Source organism: Phodopus roborovskii, unplaced genomic scaffold (genome assembly GCF_943737965.1).
Source record: "Phodopus roborovskii unplaced genomic scaffold, PHOROB, whole genome shotgun sequence".
Lineage (NCBI taxonomy): Eukaryota > Metazoa > Chordata > Mammalia > Rodentia > Cricetidae > Phodopus > Phodopus roborovskii.
The window spans coordinates 12,852,662-12,871,215 of record NW_026126636.1 but is presented as its reverse complement, the minus strand read 5'-3'; the positions used below and the strand labels follow the sequence as shown (position 1 = coordinate 12,871,215).

At 41.1% G+C, this 18,554-nt stretch overlaps 1 protein-coding gene across 1 annotated transcript; it reads right to left on the bottom strand.

Moving 5' to 3' along the window:
- Positions 1-8,301: 8,301 nt before the first annotated feature.
- Positions 8,302-10,656, bottom strand: Znf329 (zinc finger protein 329). The gene has a single exon (XM_051207775.1). It carries the CDS (start codon positions 10,654-10,656, stop codon positions 9,028-9,030), a length of 1,629 nt encoding a protein of 542 aa, XP_051063732.1. The 3' UTR covers positions 8,302-9,027.
- Between the last annotated feature and the right edge of the window lie 7,898 nt (positions 10,657-18,554).

Sequence of the window (18,554 nt, the reverse complement as noted above, 5' to 3'; positions counted from 1 at the left end):
AGATACTTAGCTCAAAGGGCCCTGTGTTGTGTGGCTACATCATGCAGTTATGGGGCTGCGTAATGACTGTACACATGTCCAAGCTTTCCCTTTTATGCGAGCAACTCCCACCTTTTCACCCCTTCTTCCCCATTCCATCTCTTCCCCTTCCATCCCTGTTCCCAGTTAGCCAGCATCTACCCCTCCCTTTGCTCCCTTTCCCTGATAGACTCCACATAGTTTTATTGAATTTTGTAGTTTGTGTTTCTTTGCCCGAAGCTGCAGCAAAACAACAATGGGTAGTTCCCAAATCAGTTTCTAAAGAGAAGTCCCCATCCTTTTGTTTTGTTTTTTGAGACAGCGTTTCTCTGTGTAGCCCTAGCTATCCTAGAACCAGCTCCGTAGACCATGCTGGCCTCAAACTCACAGAGATCCACCTGCCTCTGCCTCTTGAGTGATGTGTTAAAGGTATGTGCCACCACTGCCTGAGAGAAGTCCCCATTCTTTATGCTAAGCAAAAGACATTAATGATTTGGGAAGGAAGGAAGAAAGGAAGGAAGGAAGGAACATGTCTGTTATGGTGGTACTTGGAAGGCTAAAGCAGGAGGACTGTGTGCTCAAGGCCAGCCTGAGCTACACAGTTGTAGGCTAGCCTGTGCTATGCAGCAAGCCCATCTCAAAACAAAACCAAACCTGAAAACTTGCATGTTCACAACAAGGAAGACAAAGAAACATGTCAACTCAGCATCTTCATAAGGTGACTATTTACCTGCAGGAAAAACAGCAGTGCTAAAAGCTCTGAGTACCACACAATTGGTGAGAAAAGCAAGTGGCCAAGTTCAAACTACATCAAGCATATCAACTCCACACATTCACACACCATACTCCATACTGCTTGAGGCAATGTGTGTTCTAAATGGGAAAGATCTACAATGCTGTGATTTTTTTTATTCAGCCTTTTTTCATTCACTCAGCACAAGTTTACTCAACACTTAGTACGTGCCAGACTCTCTTCTAGGCAATGATATTTAAGCAGTGGATCTAACTGTCACAGTGTAATGGAAAACAAGGCAAAGAACAAAGCACACCACTGTTGCCATCAAACACTCTACAAACTTAGGATATACTCAGACCTTAATTTGTTTTCTGGGTTAGGGATAACGGTACCAGTTTCTTACCGCTGGCCACAATGGCAAGAAAACTCAGAGAATGCACTGCCCAGGATAGCAGGCTGGAGCTCTGACTTCCACTTTAAGGCAGGCAATAAATACTGCCTGGGCCAACGACCCTATGCCTAGGTCAGTGAGGAGGACACGTTCCTGAGCTGAAGGGGTCAGTGGCGAAAGTGGTGAAGGGTCGTGATTTTGACAAGCTTCCCCTGGTGTCTGGTAAACAGACCGATAGGGAGAGTCAGAGACAGGGGAGCAGGGAGTGAAAACATAAATGAGGAAGTGGTTGAATTCTGGGAATTCCTTGAAAGCCAATGCATTGGATTTTGAAGACACAATGGGGGAGGGTGTGGATAATGGGGGGGGGGAGATCAAGGTAAACGCTGGGAAATTGGAGAGGAAGGGGTCATTTACAGAATGACTACACTAGGTGCTGAGTTGAAAACGCAGTCAAGTCTGTGATACCCGACCCGGAAGAGTGGACTTAGGGGCCTTGTGGGTAAAGGCAATCCAGTCCGCACCAGTTGTGGTGGATGAGGGAAAGGCTGCGACAGCGGGGGAGAAAGGAAGATTTCACAGCCTCTAGAACGCGGAAAGCAAATGAGGGCAGGGGTGGAGGAGAGACAGGAAGGGATGGCGTGCAGGAAAGAACAGAGAAAGCATGGGCGTGGCCACAGCACACGGGTATTCCAGTCCCTAACCCTGAGAAGAGAAGGGAGAGGGGAGGAGGCCGCGAGGTCCGCACTGATGGAGACCGGAGAACTTCAATGTGTCCGACCCCAAGAAAGAAAAACTGTTATCTGCGTCCTGCGGAGGGAGAAGGCAAACGGGATGGCAAGGGGCGCGACTCAGCTACAGCCCCGCCTCAGCTTCACACTCCGGGACGTACATTCACCCGGGAAGGGGCGGGGCCCCGGGACCAGGAGCCGCCCACCCAGCTTCCAGGGCACTAGGTTCCCGGATGGGGTTGTCCTGAGCCGCCGGACGTCACTAAAGCCTGGGTGCGGAAATCCGGGGCGACCGGCTCCCTTTGTCCTTCCGGTCTCGAGCTCTGAGGCTTAACGAACCAACAAATTGCAGCCAGCTGCCCCAGAGTGAGCAAACCGCCCCTGTGAGGTCGCCCTCCTGCGACGGCTGCTTCCGCCGTCGTCTCCCCACCCATCCTCCTGCGGGATGGGACCCAGAGAAGCCAGGGAGGCCAGGGCCCTTCGTTACCGGCCAGTGAAGAATGAAAAAGGGAGGAGAGAGAAGAAGGAAGAGGAGAAGAAGCAAGAAGCTCTAGAAAAAAAACGAACGCAGCAGGGAACCCTGAAATGCGGACAGAAATCAGCCCGTCAAGAGCCCAGCTTCTCTTCTTTCCCTGATTTATTAGGATTGGCCAGTTTAAAGATAGACGGGGCAGCTGACTGGCCCACATCTGTTATGTAAACATGCCCTGATCCGACCTTGAACTTATTGAGCCAGCCCTAACAGGTGGAAAAGCCCGTGTTCCCTGGCCGTGGGCCTCTAACTTCTACTCCCTCGCTCAGCTACATTCACAGCACTTGGCATTTTGAAACAATGTCTTCTGGTCCGCCCTTGAAATCTGATTTACCAATGCCCGGAGTACAGCAGGGTTTTGTGGCTCTTTGCTCTGACAGTCGCCAGCTTCACTTTTATGTGGTGGTATAATTTGACATGGAGCATGGGTGTACTGTTTGGTTCACACTTGCAACATCAGCACTCTCAAACCCAGGACTATGAAGAGCCAGGAAAGTCTCTCTGAGTTCTCTGCCAGCCTGGGCTGTATAGTAAGACCCCTCCCTCTTTTAAAGTAGAAACTGATGTGAACATCTTGGCCAGGGTCTAGGACTGCAACTGTTCATGGAAATATATATACTTCCTACTGAGTGATAAGCAAAATGCAAGTTACCTGCCAACACTTGTTTTCATATTAGCCATCCAGATAAAGTATCCTGGGATTTTGTAACATGCAATGAAACTGCCATAAATTCATTGTCCATTTGGATTTCCTCATTCAGGACAGCACAGATCCAAAGCATTTTCCCACATTTTCAATGGATTTTCTCTTAGACACGTTGGACCCTCTACATATTTTGTGGCTCTATGACCTGCAATGGTCTGTTCTCTATTGCTTGCCTTTTCACTTACATAATATGGAATTTCTCATGCAAATGAATTCATAAAATTTACTGTATCTGTTTCTCAAATAATCATTTCACTTAAAAATATATGCCTATATCAAAATAGCAAAAAAAAAAAATGTTTGATAGTCTCAACTAGAAGCTTCATCAATTTGCCTTTCCATTTAAATAATTTGTCTAGAGCAAGGGTTATCAAACTATAGCCCCTGGATAAAAGCTAGTCCAAGTCTTGTGTATTTGGGCAAAGAATAATTTTTATATTTTGTTTTGCATTTTGGAGACTGAGTCTTACGACATAGTCCTTGCTGGCCTGAAACTTGTGGCAATCCGTCTCTGCCTGTAAGTGCTGAGATTTAGAGGAGAGCACCACAAGACCTGGCTTATTTTGCTAATTGATTTAACTGTATTCACAAAAATTACAGGAACTTCAAATTTCAGAGTCTATAAATAAAATTTTATTGGACACATCCACACTTACTTGCTTACAAATCATCAATAACTAGTTCCACATTACAATGGCTTGTGGCTGAGTAGCTGCAACAGAAATGATATGATACAAAGTATAAAATACTATCCTCCTTTTGCAGGAAAAAAAAATGCTGACCTGTGGGATAAGGTATTAACTTGAACTTTATAAAAATAAAAAAATAAAAAATAATTCCCCAAACCACAGGGTGACAACACTTTACTCAACTAGGTCAAAAAATAATAGATGTTGGTAAGGGCATGAAGAAGTTGGAGCAGTCATACATCACTGGTAGAAATATAAAGTGGTTCAAGTGATAGGGACATGAGTTCCTCATAAAGCAAACAAAGACCCAGCAAGAGCACAGGAAATATTTTGGCACATGAGTTTGTATATGTGTTCAAAACAATTTTTTTTTTCGAGAGGGCTTTTCTGTATTGCTTTGGAGTGTGTGCCACCAATGCCCAGAGCCCAGCTAAAAACATTATGCTAAATAGTCAAAAAGCAAAAGCTGAAATGTCCATCAATCAATATGCAAAATATGGTTTTAATCATATGGCGAAATATTTTTCAGCCACAAAAAGGATCCTAGTGCAACATGAACCTTGAAAATATATGCTAAATGAAATAGTGATAACAAAAGGGCCACATGTTTATTTTTCTATGAATGTAATTATTTCAATATATAGAGTTCCAAATACACACTGACAATAGATTAATGGTTGCCAGAGTCTCAGAGGAGTAGAAGAATGCTAACAGGTACAAAGGTCTTTTTCATGGATAGTGAAAAATGTCCTGAAATTACAGAAGTGATTGAACAACTTTATGAGCGAATACTAAGGGCTACTGAAGAGGACACTTAAGTTTTAAAACTTGAATATTAGTTTATCAGAAATGACCGTTAATGCTGAGTGCCTGAGGTTATCAAGCCTAGATACATATATATTATTTTCTTCTGCTCGTATTTGATTGTTCATACTCTGAAACCATTTATCTTTTCAGAGTCATAAACGGTTTCCTGTACATGGGATTTTTTTTTTTTCACAAAGTTTTGTTCTCCACATCTGTTTCTGCAACAAAACACTTCTTTAACTAGTGCTCATGAAGAAATTCGATCTATGGCTTAATTGCTCCTCCCTGTAACTGACATGCTGGGAGGTTTGTCCTCCCTAAATCCTAACCTCTTGCTGCATGACATCACACCCCTCGAATGTCATCCATGTAATTGCCTTTCATTGTAAAAGAAAGTGAATGAAGCAGCCTAAATTCACAGGGTGGAGATATGCAATACATCCTTGGGGAGAGTATCTTCAACCATTATACAAGTTACCATAGTTGGCTTTGCAATTTTACATGTGTGTGTGTGTGTGCACATGGCAGCAGTATTTTCATTAATGGTCCTGTTACCTACCTGGCCCCATGTCACATCATCCCATTCAAGTCACAGTGGTCTCCTGGCTATTCCTCAAATACAGTATTTTCTTGCCTGTGTAGGAATATTTTTCCCTAAGTAACTACTGGCTCCTTCCCTCCTATTTCATATGTCATTATGAATCATCTTGGTGAAGAATTCCCTAACCTGTTTTAAAGTTGTAATCGATTCTATCCAACACACACACTCCATGCCCCTTTCTCAGCTTTATTTCTCCCAGGCATCAACCACCATCTGATACATGGTGTGTACCTGATTTTCTCCCCTGATGAATTGTAGACACCTTCTTCTACTTTCTGCTATAGTACCAACTCTCAGAGCACTGCAGGGACTCTACACAGTTGCTGAATTATAAGAGACATGAAGTTGGACCCATCTAATGAACACTCTTCAGCCATACTTGAGCACTGATGAGCACTGATAACAAAAGGATGTGGATTTAGAAACTATGAAGACAGTGGCCATAATTATAAAAGTTCCCACAGTTTCCTTGTTGGATGTGAAACCCTGCTCTGGACATCGCATTCCTGGGCACTAGACATGTGTTAAGATGCCAAACTGTGCCTTCCTGGCTACCCAAGTGAGAGGGGTTGGGAGCAAACTTAAGGGAAATACTATCTTTTCAGAGATTTCTTTTCACTAATAACTACTCATGTATTATTAATTTCAGTTGTTTGAGTCAGGTTCTCACTATGTAGATTTGACTGTTCTGGAACTCAATAGGTATACCGGGCTGACCTCTAATTCACAAGATATCTGCCTGTCTCTGCTTCCCAAGTACTAGGATAAAAGGTATGTGCCATCACACCCAGATACATTCATAGGGTTTAATTCTCTAAACTAGTACTAAAATCCAGGACTGTTAAAATGCTGAAAGGACAGAAGTCAGAGCCAATAGAATTTTTTTCCTTTTTATTTATTTATTTATTTATTTTTTTAAATGGGCATGGAAAGGGTTGCTTTACTAACTTGCTGGGTAAGAGAACACACACAAAATAATTCAGTCAACAGTCTAAAAGAGCTATTGAAGGATATCAACTATAGATAATACAACAAATTATCACAAAATCTGTGCCTTAAAACCACACATCAGTTCTCTCCATTTAAGACTGGCATTGATTCACTTACACTGGACTAATAATTGGAACAGTTTGTTCTAGGGAGACATGGGGGAGAATCCATTTTCTTGCCTCTGACTTTCAGAAACCATTCACATTGTGGACACTCCAGCCTTAAAGCCAGGAACGGGTAAATTAAATGCTCATCAAAGACAGGGAAAATAAACTAAATGTCCATTCCTTGAAATACTCTACTTCACTTTCTGCATCTGATTCCAGCCAACTTTGCCTACTAAGGGTTTGTATGATTAAATGGGACTCATCTTGATAGTCCAGGATAGTCTCCTCTGTCCTACGCCCCAGTCACTCAGGCCTAACACTCTTTAGTCAGAAGTATCCATCTTCTATAGAGTAGTTATTTCATTATAACAACTATTCTTGCTCATTTGAGAAAACTAATTTTAGAAAAGAATAAAGGAAAACAATTCACACATCGTACAAACCCCATGTGGACTCGGAATTCCAATTCCGTAGCTGACACTCTTCCTTGGGGTGTTTACCCTCGACCACTGGTCTGATACTAATTTCCTGTTCCGAGATCTAGAATATAGAACCAAGAAGCAGGGATACTGCTAACATTAACACTGTGGTACAATCATGCTTTACTGGAGAATAACAGACACAAAGTGTCCAGCCCTTAAGTGACAGTCCACTAGGGGTTTACATATGTCTTACTAATGCATATAACATGAAACAACAGCAATTCACAACATGTATGCTGTGACCCCTTTGGGGTTAATGATGCTTTCACAAGGCTTACCTAAGACCACTAGAAAACACAGACATTTACATTACAATTCATAACTAGCAAAATTATAGTTATGAGGTAGCACCAAAAATAATTTTATGGTTGGGGGGTCAACACAACAGGAATTCCTGTATTAAAGAGTCACAGCATTAGGAAGGTTGAGAACCACAGCTATAGAGATAATCTATAAGTTATGGTATAATTGTGTATATCATGGGAGCATGAGACTAATCTTTTTAATGATGAGGCTGAATATATATATATATATATATATATATATAATCTCAGCACTCTTAATAATCTGAGATGAATAACTCTCCCAAAAGCTATCTTTATAAGAATCTAACAATATCTTTGGCCTCTATTTTTAGGCACTGATAGCTTTTCCACCATGTGGGTGCAGGGAACCAAACCCAGGTCCTCTGCAAGAATAACAAGTGCTCTTAACCACTATCTCTCCATCTCCATCATATGATAGTTCTTCCTGTCAAAGAAGGGCATCTATACAGAAGACTGAGATGTCTGACTTCCTTATGAATCTACTGAATAGCCTTAATCATCTCAAAATAGACTTATGATTCTCCCTCCATAGGAACCAGAAGATAGAAGACAGGATTAAGTAAATTACCAGATCTACTCACAGGCCTTTGAAGCTGTCAACCAAACTGTCTAGCTTTCATTCAGCCAACCTTGCACTGAGAAAGGACATGCTAGGATAATTCTAGATTTTTCTGTAACTTTCTCCTCCCCATCCTGACTGTTAAGCCTCTCCCTTCATGATGCCATAAGCTTTAATCCAAGTTCCAAAAGAAATGATTCTTGGCTCAGGATGCTCTGATTCTGGAGAAGCTTCTGTAGATGCTCACAACTTCCTGTATCAATGATCTAGCCTTATAGGATGTCTAATAAAATGTTTGACATCTACTGGCAGAGGTCCAAGAAAACAAATTCATTTCCTTTTAGCTTCACATTTATATACTTTATCAAAATATTATATAAAAACATAAAAGGTACACAATTATAGTCTCCTAAGAAAGCCACTAAAGTTTTCCAACATCCACTGCTAACCTACAACCAAATATGAACACACTTAATATGATTGTAATAATAATCTATTTCATGCCTTCTTTTGCAATCATCTAAGTATTTTTAGTATGGTAACAAAACCTTTGGATTTTTCTTCAAAGGAACTGAACTCTGAACAAATTAGTGTCCTAAATGATAACAATGAAGGCAGGTGATAAATGAAATACAATTCAATATTTTATTGTCAACAACTAAAGCAATGGATTCTATTTCTTAGAAGCAGTCCTTTCCATCATTGACAGGTCTTTAGTCTTAAGAGGGACAACTTCATTACAATCACAAGCAACTCCTACATCCAGTTTCTTCCCAGTCTTAAGTGTTCTGGCAGCACCATAAAACAGAAGTGCACTCAAACAGCAAACTCAACTAAATCCTGTGGTTGTTGAGGGGCATTGTGTGAGACCTATTACGGCTATGCCTTTGGTGATACAGGAAACACAGTAAAAACTCCTGATAAAAGCTTCTCTTCCTAATTACACTTCTTGTAAGCTTTGAGTTTAATAAGCCATTTGCTTATATGCAACAAGGTGATAATCACTATTATAGATGCCTCCTACCAATTACCTACTGAATGCATTCACAGGTTCTTCCCAATTTAAGAATCCTTATGTAAAGGTAGATGGTTATCTTTAGAGAAATATCATCCTCACTTGCAGGTGCTTTATTTCAGTGTATGCACTACATGTTTGGTATAGGCTGAATCATCCCTGAAGCCTTCTCTACACTGATTACCATCCAATCCTCTCTTCAGGAGTGCCCTATTAACAGAATTAATAGGATTATAGAATAGCTCATATTCAGATTTTTTTTTTTCTGTTAACATAGGAAATCACACCCGAAGACATATCTCCTTTATTCACTCAAGGAGAGTATGGCCCACGTTCATTATGCTTCCACAGGCTGCTCTTCAAGGTGTGTTCTCTGATGTCGGACTAGACACCAGCTCCTTCTAAATATTTTTCCACACTGAGGACACTGGCTGGGACCCTCCCTGTTATGAAGTCGCTGGTGTACTACCAGGTGAGTGTTCTGTCTGAAGGACTTTCCACATTTCAGACACTGGTATGGAGTCTCCTTAGTGTGGATCCTCTGGTGCTTGGTCAGACAGGAACTATCCCTAAAAGCTTTACCACACTGATTACACTCATAAGGTCTTTCACCAGTATGAATCCTTTGATGCCGGATAAGTCCAGCGATGTTCCTGAAGAGTTTACGACACTGGTTACAACCGTAGGGCTTCTCACCAGTGTGAATTCTCTGATGCCTGATGAGGTATGCACTCTCAATGAAAGTTTTCCCACACTCTTTACATTCATAGGGTTTCTCACCAGAATGAATTTTTTGATGCACAATGAGATGAGAGTTGCGATTGAAGGATTTCCCACACTCTACACATTCAAAAGGCTTTTCTCCAGTGTGTGTCCTCTCATGCTGAGTGAGGTAGGAACCATCTCGGAAAGCCTTTCCACATCTGCTACACTCATAAGGCTTCTCACCAGTGTGGATTCTGAGATGTACGGTAAGGTGAGAGATGTCAGTGAAGGGTTTCCCACATTCATTACATCTATATGGTTTTTCCCCTGTATGAGTTCTTTGATGCAAAATCAGGGATGAATTTCTGTTGAAAGTTTTTCCACATTCTAGACACGCATAAGGCTTCTCACCTGTGTGAATCCTCTGGTGTTGTGTCAGAGCTGATCCATCACTAAAAGCTTTCCCACATTTATTGCATTTATAAGGTTTCTCTCCTGTATGAATCCTTCTATGTACAATCAAGTTGTAGTTCTTGGAGAATGATTTTCCACAATCATTACAGGTATAAGGTTTCTCACCAGTATGAGTTCGATGGTGTAAAACAAGAGAAGAATTCCGTTTGAAGCATTTGCCACATTCAGTACATTTATAGGGTTTCTCAATGGAATGACTTCTTTTTTCATGAAGAGATGAGCTCAGGGACAAGACATCCCCAAAGTCCTTACCTTTATAAAATTTCTTGCTTCTTTTCTTAATTTTTTTGTCACAAAGGGGAGTGGTCAAGTGGTTTAAAGATGTAATACTTTCTGTATGTTTATAGGGTTTGTCTCTCATTTTGTTTCTTACAAGGTGAGTGACTTCCATGGCAGGACGGACAGCTTTTCCACAAGCATCACCATCACTAGTTCCCTTAGATGTATAACTCTGGGAACAACTATGTAAGGTTTGATCACAATCAAAAGTTTCAATATCTGAGTTATGAACATGAAAGCCATTTGTTGTAGGAACTCTCTGGGATGCAAGGAGGGCTGGGTTTGTACTCAAATGCTCCCCCAAACCAACATGGTCACAATTTGCTTCCTGAGCCCCTGTTTTCTCATCAATTAAGGGAGACTGCCTCAAATTTCTTTCCTTGTTCTCACAGTCCCAAGCGTCACCTGAAATGGGGAAGCAGGGTCCTTCTATTTTAAATCCTTCCATTTCTACCTCAAAGGAAACTTTTTTTTCAGAAACATTCTGAGCTATTATTCTCAGCCTCATGTTCCATACTGAAAAGAAAGGAAAAGACATATTAGGTAAGTACAGATATATTTGGGAGAAAAATGAAAAATGACAATGCTTTCTTTTTCAAATTCATATCTGTAAAATAGGGATTTCAAATGAACACCAAAGGCTGAAGCCAAGAGCAAGTGCAAAAGAAATGGCATTACATTGCAATACTCTCACAGAACACGTCAAAGGAATACTGTGTAAGGATAAATAAAACAAAAATAAGTAACTTGGTGGTACATAGGAGATGGTAAACCAGACATCTCTGCTCATTCTCAAATACCATCTTGCCCACTGCCTCCTTGGCCCCATCACCAATGTCCCTCATCAGAAGTCAACACATATCAGATGGGGAAAAAGAAAAAGAAAACCTAGAACTGTAAAGCAGAGCTATAAATGCAGCACTTGGGAGGTAAAACCAGAAGGACCACCACAAGAATGAGGCTAGTCTACTCTAGATAGCAAGTCCCACATCAGCCAGGGTCACACAGTAAAGCCCTATAGAACTATAATAACATAAAGCTAAGAATTACACACAACATGTTCATTAAACATTGTAAATTATTCAATCAGCATGGCTGAATAGTTTGGTATCTGCTATTAAAACATAAAAAACTGTTTATTTCCCCTTCCATCATGCAAATATAATCATAGTTACCTCAGAAAATATGAACAAATGAATATCAATACACACTTATGAAATGATCTTTTTTCCTAATTTTATTTTATTTAACATGCATGGGTGTTTTCTGTGCCAGTATATCTATGTACCACATATATGTCTAGTGCCTACACAGGCCAAAAGAAGATATGGGATATCCCAGAACTGGAGTTTAGATGGTTGTGAGCCACCATATAAAGACTGGGAATTATACCTAGGTCCTCTGGAAAAGCAGTTAATGTTCTTAACCACTGAGCTATCTATCCAGCCCTCCACAGAATGATCTTAAAAGAAAAGAAGGAAAAACGACAGACTAGTAATGAAGATGGAACTTAATATGATTGGTCACAATTACTTAATAGCAATGTAGAAAACCAAGAGTGATGGAAAGTTTCTTTCAAAGTACTGCAGGGAAAAGCTACCAGTTTCACCAAGATTCGGGAATGAGAGTAAAATAAAAAAAATTCAGAAAAGCAAAGACAATTCTTCAACAGGGGAGACTGAAGAAAGGGGGGAACAGAAAGAAAAGGAAATGATATATGGATAAATCCAATCCAAAGCTAAAGAGGAAAAAAATCAGTATTGGCCAGATTAAGAATCAATGTAATACAACAGTAGGAATATGCAACAAAACACAGATAAGGAATCCTCAAATGGAAGAAGAAATCAACATATCCAAACATGGCAAAAGACTTATTTTCTTTCAGAATTGTAAATTCAGAAAAACTGCTGGACAAAGACAAGCAGCAAAAAAATTTAGTAGCTAGCCTAAAGCTAGATGAAAAGCCATGTACACTGAAAGCCAAATGTTTTCTAAGCACATCTGAAATAGTTGTTTAACATAACCATAAACCAGACCAAAGAACATACCGAGCAAAAACCAGGCAACAGCATAAAAAAGACTAGTCTATTGGATACAATGCAGTCAAGCTAACAACCAATCAACACAAGAAAATACAACAAAACAATAAAATACCAAATACAATAAAGCAATTCATAAAACAAACCTGTATTTTTTTGGTAAAATGTTAATGTGATAACCTATTTTTCAGTGATGGATAGAACTAAAACCTTGATAGAAAAAGAAGAAGGAAGAGGAGGAGGAGAAGAAACATGTAAGTAAGAATAAATTAGGCAACTGTGGCGCAAACCTTTAATCCTAGCACTTTCGAGGCAGAGACAGATGGATCTCTATGAGTTACAGGCCTGCCTGATCTACTGAGTGAGTTACAAAACAGCCTCCAACGCGAAAGAGAAACCTTGTCTTGAAAAATGAAAAATAAATAAAGTAAACAATGCTAGTATTACAAAATGCGTGACAAATGAAGCTGTAGTGAACTTAGTCCTTGGACTAAGTATTATTCTTTAACACTTATAGTGAAAAAAGAAGACCACAGAGCTAGGCGTGTATCTTGGAAGAGTGCTGACCTAGCCTGTGTAATACCCTGTATTCCAGTCCCAGCATCAAAAACAGTAACAGTGATGAATTCCTGGGTATCCTAAAATATACATTGTAGCAGGTTAATAGTCACGAGGACTTCCATGGCTAGTTATAGATTTTCTCCAAGCTGTCATGATTGATGAATTGTATATACTACTAATGTAAATAACAAAACCACATCTGCAGCTTTCTGTTGGCTAAAACACAATTATCTACTGCTCCCAAATTCATTTGCATGAATCATGAATTCCCACCGAGTGGTGGCACATAGAGATAGGGAAGGAAGCTGCTTGCTGCTCACAGGACTGACATGATAGACAGTGAATCTGGCTGCTCCTTGAATCAAGAACAGTGCAGGGAGCTGGTTAACTGACTAGGCTGCTCTTTGTTCTGCTTTACCTCTGGTCTGTATATAAGCAGGGCCTAAATTAAACTTGGGGCTGTAGGTGTGCTGTAAGGCATTGACCAGGCAGTCCTCCCTAACCTATCCGGTGTTTCTGTCTGTTTCTTTATCTGCCATTTTTCAGTCCTCACACCCCTACCCAGGTAACCTGACAAGTTGGAGCAGGCTCCGACAAGAATTAAATACCTTCTTCTGGTCTCAGTACTGCATGCATGTGGTGCACATGTATACACATAGATAAAACACCCATACACATAAAACTAAAAGGAAAAAAATTTAAGGTCTAACTAATTCTATCTAAGCTCAGATTGTGACTGTCTTGTGAATAGAGTGGGTAACTTACCTTGAGAATTTTTTTAAGCAAATAAATAAAAATAAATTTTATTTCAACTATAAATAATACATATTTTATCAAAGCCTAAGACTTAACACAACCAACAAAGTCAAAAGACACCCTCCAGAGGGGAGGTAATGTATCTAAAATATATAAAACTCAGAAGTCAATAAAAGAATGACACAGGCACGTAATATAACGCCTGCATTTGAAAGAAGACCCTACCCCTGCCCCTCAATAAATAAATAAATATGACCACCCACATTTCTTAAATGAACAAAGAAAAGATCTTGTCTTACTTTAGATTGCTTTCTGAACTCAAGTATACAATAGCATCATGGCATAAATGATAGAAATTTATATGTCACAGTCCTGGAATCTACAATGGCAGTGGTGGTATACACCTTTAATCCCAGCACTCAGGAGGCAGTCATGGATAGATCTCTGTGAGTTCGAGGCCAAGACAGTCTCCAAAGCTACAGAGAAACCCTGTCTTGAAAAAAATAAAAACAAAAGAAACTCCTGGAGTCTGGGAAATCCAAAACCGTGGTGAAGTTTGGATAAGGGGTCACTTCCAACTTGCAAATGAACAATAAGCAAAAGAACAGATGCTCAATATCACTAGACATGAGAAAAATTCAAATCAAAGCAACAATGAGATATCACTTCGTAGTCACTAGGATGCTATAATCATTTCCATGTCTATGTAGTTATTCCACAAGGCAGAAAAACATACATCTCTTTTCTAAAGGTTCATAGCATTATTTGTGACATTCAAAACAAAATTCACTGAATAAATACAAATCCATAAATAGAATATAACTGCAAAACTGAACAAAGTACATATATATTCTATAACATGGATGAATTTTTTTTATTTTTTTTAACATGGATGAATTTTGAAGACATTTTCTAAATCAAAGAAGCCAGACACAAAGGACCATAGATTCTATGACTAGTTATATGGAATCTCCAAAACAGATGAAAAAAAAAAGCTACAGCAAGGAGAGATAAAGGAGATAAAAGTGATATTAAGTATGAGTTTTCTTGGGGGGAGGGGGACTGATAAAAAGGTTCTAAAACTGTCTGGCAAGGTGGCACTAGCCTTTAATCCCATCACATAGGAGGCAAAGGTTGTTTAAGACCAGCCTGGTATATATAGCAAATTCCAGGCCAGCTAAGACTACATAGAGAGACCCTGTATCAAGCAAAAACAGCAACTGTGCAGCTTAAGATAAACTATGTGGTATGCCCATATAGCCCATTTGCTGTTATTGGTTTTAAATGTGTTGAGCCCACCAGGATCAGACCTATTGGCCAACTCACCAGCTGGCACATTAATGGTACATTAAAAACTCAGGAGAGAATTAACAGAGGCTGCGCTAGCTTGTGCAGAACTACTGCTGTCAAGTGCTGGGACTGCAGGCCTGTGTCGCCATGCCTGACAAGAGTGCAAATTTCTCTTACTGCTTTTTCAGATGGGAAAATATTCTAAGTCCCAATTCATACAAGTGCTCACTCACGTTTGTAAGATGATGGAGAGCGGAAGAGGGATCTCCATAAACCTCCGAATGGCTCAAACAAGCATCAAAGGTATAGCTCAATGACAGTGATTGCCTAGCACATACCAAGTGCTTGGTTCAAAGCCAAACACACACACTTACGGTAAAACACAGAGCTAAGCAAAATACAAGCTGTAGATTCAGGCATTGTGCTGCCCTGCCCCTGTCACCTGGCAGAATGCACTCAGGCAGCATTCTGGTCAGCCCAGGGGTCCATGAGTACTAGTCTTGATGCAGGTGCAAAGGACCCCTTTAAAAGAAAGACCTCCGCCCACTTATGCTCTTTTGCTCTCTTTCCGGCCCCTCCCTCCCTCCCTCCCTCCCTCCCCCTCTCTCTCTCTCTCTCTCTCTCTCTCTTTACCTCTTTTCTCTCTCCTTCCCTCCCCCTCCCCTTTCTAATAGAACTTCTCACTTAAGCTCTGTCTGCCTGGTATGTTTGTCCCTCTGCATCGGTCACCCTCGCCCACCATGGTCCCCCACCCAAGGGTCCCCCTTCGAGCTTTAACCTAACACAAACTAAATAAACAGGTATCCAAGTTAATACAATAAAGAAGAGTTTCTCTAAATAACAAAGGGCACAACACATACCCCAAAAAAACTGAGATGTCTGGCTATGTGAAAACAAGAAATACACCATGAATCTTGCTTGGGCTTTTGAAAATCAAAAGGGTAGCAGAATTCAAAGTAGCATCCCCAAGAATGATTTACTCATGACGGCAAGCACTTTAATTACATGATCAGAGACTAACCACTACCAACTTTACATGACTCCAAAGACATGTTTTACTTAGGTTATTATTTGCAAGGCAAGAAAAGGATGTAATGTCAGTATGAACTGAACAGGGGCACACCTTACAAGATAACCAGCTATGTCTTTTAAGAACCATCATAGAAGAGAAATAGCAGCAATAGTTGAAGGTGACTGAAAAGACAACATGTCATACATGACTCTGAAATGAATATTGAAACAAAATTATTTTTAAAAAATAAAACTTTTATGTCATTATGGGCAGTTAAGAGTTGTCGGCAGAGATAGAGACAGTTTCTTCTTTTTTTGTAAAATTTATTTTTATTATGTGTGTGTGTGTCCATGTGAGTCAATGCCATCTATGTTTGGGATGCTCTCTGAAGCCAGAACAATCATTGGGTACCTTGGAGCTGTAATTACAGGTGGCTGTATGTCTCAATACCTGGGTGCTGAAAACCAAATTCGTGATCTCTGAAAGAGCAGTAAGTGCTCTTAATCACCAAGTTTCTCCAACACCCCCCCCACACACACACACACAACTGCACACAAGAGTAACATTTTTTTAAGTGGTGTAGCCGCTGGGAGGTTGGTAGGATACCTATGCTCCTTTGCTCATGGAAGAGGGGGAAAAAAAAGTTCACATTTTAAAGAGAATCTTCACTAAAAAGTTTCAATGTAGCTAAAAATATCTACTGTATTTGTAGTAATCCAGCCACAGGCACACACTATATTGATATATGCCTGCATCACACCTGCCCGTGTCACACTCCTGTGAGTAAAATACAATGGGCAGCATGTGTTTTAAGAGAAAGGAAAAGCTAATGTAGCAAAACGTTAACCCGACAATTTGGATGGTTTAGTCACGATCTACTAAACTATGCCTGCAACTTAGCTGTGTGAAATCTTTCAAATTACAAAAACTGGAGGGAGAGGGTAGAGGGAGAAGGGAGGAAGTTATTGCAGGGAGATGGACAAAAGCGTGTTTTTAAAGGTAAATAAAACTGAACACACACACACACACACACACACACACACACACACACACACACACGATTTTTCAAGTATCCGTAGAGGGAAGGAGAAGCTACCTAGAAGATTCCACGGAGAACAGCCCCGCCCATTGGAACCTGGCAGCCCACTTAGATCGAGATCGACACATCCGGAGGGCCCGAGCGCCCAAAGGATTCCGGCAAAAGCTCCTTGAAGGACCGAGCTCGAGACAGGGGCACCGGGCCCGTGAGTGACAGGGGAAAGGGCCGGGGCAACCTCACCCCGAAGCCCCTCGGAGGAGCGTTCCCTGCAGCCAGAAAAGGACCGCTCCGCCCCGGGGGCGTGCACACCGCCAGGGCAGCAGCATCCCCGACGCAGACGCCCTGCACGCCACCCCGCCAGCGACCCTCGATCCCCACCCGCACAACACTCCTCGGGGAAGCTGGGGGCGCAGGAGGACTCACTGTTGTCGCTCGGCAGCAGCCATGGCCGCGGGGACCGCGCATGCGCACATTCCGATCCCGGGGTGCGCGTGCGCCCAAAGGTCCGACTGACCCTGACAGTTGTGTTTTTTTGCTCTTTATTGGTCCTTGCTGCAGGCAGACACAGACGTCCAGTGCCTGTCACCCATGGCCTTGCGATCAGGAAGAAACGTTTCTTCACCTTTGCTTACATAGTTATAACCAAGTGCTTGAGGACTCATGGATGCTCACTCTCTCAAGCTTCTGCCTTTTGAGAGGGCTAGCTCGTGGGTACAAGACAGTCTCCCCGAGTTCTCCCGATGTTATTTTGTTGTAGAACTTTATTTACTGCACAATTCGACAAAAGGGTAAATTTAAAGGTAAAAACGCTAACATTCAGTCAAACACAACTATTTAATTTCAATCATAGGTGGAAATAAGCTATTTTTTAAAATTTTATGTGTATGGGTGTTTTGCATATATAGCAGAAAAAGGTGCCATACCCCCTGGGACTGGAGTCACCATGTGGGTGTGGAGAATTGACCCCCATTCTTATGGAAGAACAGTAAATGCTCTTAACCTCCCTCCCTCCCCCTCTCCCCATCTCTCTTGCAATCTCTATCTCTCCAGGCCCAGGCTACATCTTAAAAAACAATTAAGAGAACAGTTAAAGGTTCTAGATAATTAGCAAACGCGTTTGTTTTTCATCAGTAGCTAGAAATCAGCAATAACTATATTGAAAGGAAATAAGTGCCCTTGATTTTATGTTTATGTACAGAATTCTGATAAAAAAAATTCAAGGTGGCATAGTGAAGCATGCCTGTGATCCCAGCACTTGTCAGAATGTAGAGAATCATTAGACCTTCAAAAAGCCTGAACCATACTTCTATAAGATACAGATCAAAAATGTAGTGTTAGTTATTTTAGGGTGGTGGGCTTTCGTTTGTAATTGGGTCTCATGTCCCTAAGTCTGGCCTCAAACTTCAAGTGATTTTCCTATAGCTTCATCCCTAGTGCTGGAATTACAGACATGCACCACTGTGGTCTTCTGAATAACAATGGCCACCATAGGCACATGTATTTGAATATCTGGTCCCTATTTGCGGGAACTGTTTCGGGATCATTAGAAAGTGAGGCCTTGGAGGTGTGTCACTAGAGGTGAGTTTAGAGGTTTAAAGTCTTTTCGTTACTAGTTGCTCTCGCTTCTTATGGATCAAATGTAAGCTCCCAGTTATTTCTCCAGTCCCACGCCCACCTGCCTTCTGCCAAGCTCCCTGCCACGGTGATAA

Bases quoted from the DNA above. Each gene is read 5' to 3' on its own strand.
- Znf329 (XM_051207775.1), bottom strand. From the start codon at position 10,656: ATGAGGCTGAGAATAATAGCTCAGAATGTTTCTGAAAAAAAAGTTTCC.